The sequence below is a fragment of the Theobroma umbraticum genome, unplaced genomic scaffold, assembly GCF_002168275.2.
Source record: "Theobroma umbraticum cultivar Fairchild unplaced genomic scaffold, ASM216827v3 scaffold_44.0, whole genome shotgun sequence".
NCBI lineage: Eukaryota > Viridiplantae > Streptophyta > Magnoliopsida > Malvales > Malvaceae > Theobroma > Theobroma umbraticum.
The window spans coordinates 8,311,721-8,317,777 of record NW_018397255.1 but is presented as its reverse complement, the minus strand read 5'-3'; the positions used below and the strand labels follow the sequence as shown (position 1 = coordinate 8,317,777).

Sequence of the window (6,057 nt, the reverse complement as noted above, 5' to 3'; positions counted from 1 at the left end):
GAGATGTCCACGTCTACATATATTAAAAGTTAGCTCAAATTGGTTATGTATTTTATTTTATTTTATTTTTTTGTTGTTTTTTGTCCTTGTCTTTTTCATACCCTTGCTATATTAATTGTTTTTCTTTTCTTTTTGTTTTGTCTAAAGACGATTCCTTTATGTCATAATTTTCCTGTATTATGAGTGAATCACGTTGTTTCCCATTTGCAAATGAGAAGGCTCATAAAATGGATCCCACTTCAAGAGATTTAAAAGAGGATTTTGCTTGCTGAGCTTCCTGGAGTTGATCGAGGCCTACTAATTGACCATAGATAATTTTATCGTATAATTTGAAATATCACTTTACGAGATAAAAGCAGAATAACTCAAAGCTTTATCCCAAAGTCTCAAGTGAAAATAGTATAAGCTCAGGCACCATTGTTTAGGCATTCAAGAGTTTCCTCCGTGATCATACAGGCACCCCTCACAGAAGATTTCATGAATCGATTTTAGAGTTTTGTGAGCAAGTTTTAGGGTTTGTGGAATTGATTTTGGGATTTTGTTCAATCAATTTTAGGGTTTGTTGAATTGATTTTAAAATTTTGTTGAATCGGATATAGAGTTTTGTGAATTGATTTTAAGGTTTTGTTAAATTGATTTTAAGTTTTTTATATTTTTTATTAATGGTGCTTATACTTGTGAATTTTGTCTATTCAAAAATTAATAAGACTCATGTGAACTTATGATTAAGAGTTAATAAGATGAGAGTTATTTTACTTTAATTATTTATTATAATTTATAGTCAAGATTTCTGAGATGTAATGATGCCCCTCATAATAGAAATCCTTATATATATATATATATATATATATACACATAAATCTATAGAGGAATCAGATTTGATTCAAGTACTATTATATTTAATGATTAAAAATTATATTTTTTTTTAACAAACAGTTAAATATTTTGGATCAACTTGAAATTTGAAATTCATAAATATAAATACAATAATGAAATTTAATAATTATATTAATAAAAAATCATACTTAAAAAGGTCCAGATATGGGTATGGAATTTTCACAGAGGTTAGGTCAATTTTATATTTACCATAGATATTCAGTTACTGTTAATTTTTTATCATTTTTTATTAAGTTAAAATGCATCCATGAGTGGTAAATTTTTTGATTAATCATATTAATTAGATAATAATTTTGGACCTAATCCCAAAAAATTATTTTTTATATTTGAGGACAGTGATATCATAAAGTTTTATTTTTTCTCTTTTTTTTTTAATTTTATATACCAGAAAGAGCAGTGCCTCAAATAGGGCCCAACTGGTTTGATGTCATTAAGGGTTAAAGTTGTCCAATCCATCCGCTAATTGGCCCAACCCTATTGAATTAACCATGGCATGAACCCAAAGAGGCAAGAGTCGACTGGGACAGCCACAGCAAGAGCCGAGAGCCTAGAAGAAAAAGATGAAACCTGTTAGAATTTTTGTTCCCCAAAATTTAACCTTTCCCTTATATTATTTTAGCCTCTTTTTTTTCCTTTTTTTTTAAGAAAAAGGTGAGATTAAGATTGGATTAGAGTAGATCAAATGATGAGCTTACAGCAACAGAATTCAAGCTCAGCAGCTGCTCAATCTCTCTCCTTCGATGACATTGCCGACTTCTTCTCTCTTCCTCTCTACGACGCTGCTTCCACTTTTGGTAAGTTTTTTTTTTCTGTCTTCTTTTTCTAAGGTATATTTATTGAAGAATTCTTTTGGGGTTTTTGGTTATGATTGTTTCTCGATCCTCAGGTGTATGCGCCAGTGCTCTCAAGAAAATCTGCCGTGAAAATGGTCTTGACAGATGGCCTCATCGGAAGGTAACCCCTTTCTTCAGCGCATTATCTTACCTTTTTTTCTTCTAGTATGATTTAAAGTTAGATAAATGGTTGAAAACTGTCATAAGCTCTGATGGATACTGGATAGTTTTGGTTGAAAACTGTCATAAGCTCTGATGGATACTGGGTAATTTAGCTTGTTAGTAGATAAAAGGAAATTTCAAGGCTTTACCCATTTACATTTTAAAAACTAATAACATTTAACCAATTTGGTTCGATACCCATGTTTGTTTTCTGCCTGCTTTACAATTCACATGTTAATGCTGTTATATAGATATGGTTTTTTTTTTATGTTTTTTTTTCTTTCCTGGGAAAGATTTTAATTTTTTCATTTTGGCATTTCTCTTTTATTCAATGTTCTATTCTATGTATAATGTAATTTTGAAATGTGGTTTAGTTTTTAGCTGGGAAGAGCATTGAAGAAATTAAGAGGCATGCAGCTAGAGAAAAAAGAAAGGAACTCACAGAGCTGTCAAAGGTTCATCGGCAGGGGTATGACGTAGCAAGATCTGTACAATTTGATGTCATCATGATTACTTGGATGCTTTTGTATTAATGGGTCTGACTACTTTTTGGTGGCCAAATTGGTGTTTTTGTTGATTCATGTTGATTATTATTGTGTGTTTTATGCTTCTCTTACTTTGGTGCACACATAAATCACCATGAGTTGCGTTCATATGCTTTACAGTAGGAAAATCTATTCAATTGAATAATAAAAACCATTGAAGATAATGCTAAATAAAATTCATGTTGATATATCTTCTCATAAGAAAAAGGTAGATCATATACTAGCAAGGAGTAGAAAAACATGCAACATAAAAGGAAAAATCAAGTTTGAACTTTTTAAGTTATGAGCTTTCTCTTCTTCTTTTCTCTTTTAAGAAAAGAAAAACTAATTCATGGACCTTATCTAGTGTAAACAAGGACCAATCCATTAGTTTGTCAAATGTGTTCTTCATACTTATAGTATAGCTGAGCTCCATCTTAGTGCTTTGTGGACACATAATCAAGCCTCTCCAAACTTCTATAAATAGATTCTTGTGTTACTCTTGTAACAGATTTTTTTTCTTTTCCTCTGTGGGTAGTTAAGCAAAAAGAAGAGTTCGAGCACATTATTTCTGTTAGTCATATGTTTGATTAATTGCTGATATCATGCTTGTCTTTCCTTAAAACTCTCACTAGGTTTCTCTTAATGATGTAGATTAAAGTTAACAAAAATGAGATCGTTGTACCAGTATCTCATCACATCATCTCTCTGTTAGACTTTGGAAGTCACTTGGGATGGGGGTGTGTATGTGAGTTTCCTTTTCTTAGTCACAAAGAACAAAAAGAGAAGAATAGAGCAAGTTTTGACTTGTATCACTATTTAGAGTCCCACTTATATGAGAGAGGTTAAAGTTAATGGTATTTAAGCCCTTCAACTCTTTCTTTTATCCATATCAAAAAGAACTGAAGAAGTGATTGGTCCTATGGCCCACCACTCCCAGCTTCAAAACAGATGACAGATTACAAGTTCAAAGGCTATTCATTGTTGCAAAAACACATATAGACTTGCTTGATTGCTTCCTCGCACTTGATTATTTCTCTTCAACTCCTTTCCTCACTTACTGGTATTGTAGTCGTTCAGACTGTATAAAACTTTCTTTCATGAGAAATGTATGCTTGTCGATGCTTCTTTGCACATAATTACTGCTGTTGAACCACACTGTTCCTCTCCCACTGGCATGTCAGTTTTTCAGATTGTTGACCATTTGAGACTTTCCTGCCAGATAATCCTTATCCTTGTTTTAATAAGTTTCCAATTTCATGGTTCTGTATGCAGCAGTTCTCAAACACAAAACAATGAACTATCCAAATTACAAGGTGCCACAGCACTGCCTAACTTGCAGCAACAAGGAGCAAAAAACATACAAACTGGGCAGGCCCTGAATTTTGGCCATCGAAGCTTGATGACAGGGATGACAACATCAGATGAATTTAAGTATGGATTCCCATCTGATGGCTTATCAATTACTACAAACAAATGGTGGGGTGGTAGCAAGTCTGATGGTCATGAAGATGTTCATGTTGATGGAGCTGAAACTGAGGGGGAAGACAAGCATCAATGTGTAGAAAAGCCTGGTGACATGGCCAATGAGAAACTTGAAGAAAATGGAAAATTAGATGATGGCATTGGTCCTCAAGGTTCAGGTTTACTGACAGCTGTTAGAAAAAGAGCTGTGGAAGAAGGACGAGAAGCTCTTAAACTTGGTGTCTATAAGGGCTATGGAATAAAAAAGCTAGGCAGGAGGGAAGCATCGCTGCTGCTTCAAATATTCAAATCTTCATTGCAGAAGGATTGGATACATGGCCCTTCCTAAATTTATTAAGGATGAGTCTAGTCTAGATATAATTGACCACAAGGTAAGACTGTAGAGGTTGAAACTGACATCATCAGGTTTTATTGTTGTTGCACAATGGCTCACAACCTTTAGAGGTGGCTTATGCAGTATTACATGTATTTTAGACACTAACAGAGCTAGTGCATATAGCATGACTGTAGTCACATTCTCATCTAGAAGACTAGCCAGTGATCTTAATTGGTACGTGTTAGAATAGTTGATGTATTATTTTATCTTTTTTTTCTTTTTGTGGGGGGGGAGGAGAGCAGTTACTACTATTTTCAATAAGAAATTTGTTATTTAATAATGTGGTGTCCTTTGCAGAAGTTTATAATAATTTGGATTTCATATAATCGTATGAAAATATGTTTTAGCTTTTATTCTCACTTCATGAATGTATGTTTGTGTGTGTGTGTGTTTCGCTCAACTGGTCGCACATGATTGTCCTTTAAGTAGGTTCAGGTTGGGGCTTTATTTTTTTTTTTAAAGCCAAGTTTGGGTACATACATTTTATTATTAAAATAATAAAATATAATTTAAAATTAAAAAATAAAAAAATATAGTTATTATTTGATATTAAATAATTCATTCGGGACCCAGCCTTTTTAGTATTTTTTTCTATGCTTGGTACAACGGACCCCTCTCGAAGACAAAGTTTAGCAGTTAAAAAATGTATGAATATGTGTGTATCTGTCTCATTCATTACTTCAAGGAAAGAATTAAGTACATCTATTCCCATTTCTCATGGCCATGGCTACATTCCTACCCTCTGTGTTGTGTGGCGAAGCATGGACACATTCCTCCCGCATTATTATTTTGTGCCACCATGATGACTGGTCTAACTAGTTGGCACTATAATTTCCTTCATTAATTTTTATATTTTTTCTGACGCAGATTAATTAATTAATTAATTAAAACAAGATGAGACTGAAAAGGAGAAGAAAAAAGAGTGGCAGTTCAGCTGCAATGGGCGTGAGGTCTCTGATCTCCTAAACACTAAAAACCACATGAAACCCATATGATCTGAACAATTCTAGATTTGTTAAAACAAGCTGAGTTAATGCTAGGGTTAATACTTATCGTGGTTTGGATGCTGCCAGTCAATGCTAGGGTTCACAGATCTCTCAACCGGGCCCCACAAATGCATGTCTCATTGGCTGCAACTTTTTGCCCCTAAGAAAAACAATAATACAAACACAAAGTTATTATTACCATTATATAAAAAAATTTATATAATTTTAAAGTAAATCTGAAAGAGAAATTGAAGACAAATACTTTACTGAAAAGTCATGCTTGAGATCAAAGGCTGTCAGAAGCCACAACTTCCCCCGTTGGGGGCCTTTCTCTTCTCCCTAAACCCCATGATTATATCCCCAGGAGAGGCACACTTGTTCCCTTTGGAAATTATTAATTTATCTAATCTCAGAACATTGCGAATTTAGGTTCGATCGCTTTGAAATGACATGATTACCCTTGAGAACCGTTGCCAAAAAGACAAATCATTTAAAAACCCCAAAGAAATCCTTCATATTGGCTGGTCAAAAGTCTGACGATTGTTTTATTTATATTCAACACAACTGGGCTTCTTAAGTATATCAACCAACTTTATGCAATGCAAATATTAATACTTACTAGTATGACTGTTAATGCTTGTCAGGTTTAATTAGAGATTAGAGTTTATTTATAGTTTTGGATAAGATAGGAATAATTTCGACCTGCAGTACTAAAACAAATAATTTGGACCTATTGGAGAAATTTCATATTTCCATGCCCTTTATTCTAGGTTTTCTTTGATGATAGAAAGGGT

General features: G+C 33.4%; 1 protein-coding gene across 2 annotated transcripts; it reads left to right on the top strand.

Annotated features, from left to right (window-relative positions):
• The first annotated feature begins 1,337 nt into the window (after positions 1 to 1,337).
• LOC110429142 (uncharacterized) lies at positions 1,338 to 4,557 on the top strand. 2 transcript variants are annotated; one of them, XM_021445033.2, is made up of 4 exons: positions 1,338 to 1,691; positions 1,784 to 1,851; positions 2,267 to 2,361; positions 3,692 to 4,557. In XM_021445033.2, exons 1-4 carry the CDS (start codon positions 1,580 to 1,582, stop codon positions 4,227 to 4,229), a joined length of 813 nt encoding a protein of 270 aa, XP_021300708.1. In that variant the 5' UTR covers positions 1,338 to 1,579; the 3' UTR covers positions 4,230 to 4,557. The 2 variants fall into 2 exon arrangements, with proteins under 2 accessions (XP_021300708.1, XP_021300709.1); XM_021445034.2 differs by having other exon boundaries at positions 1,344 to 1,691; positions 3,695 to 4,557.
• Positions 4,558 to 6,057: the final 1,500 nt, after the last annotated feature.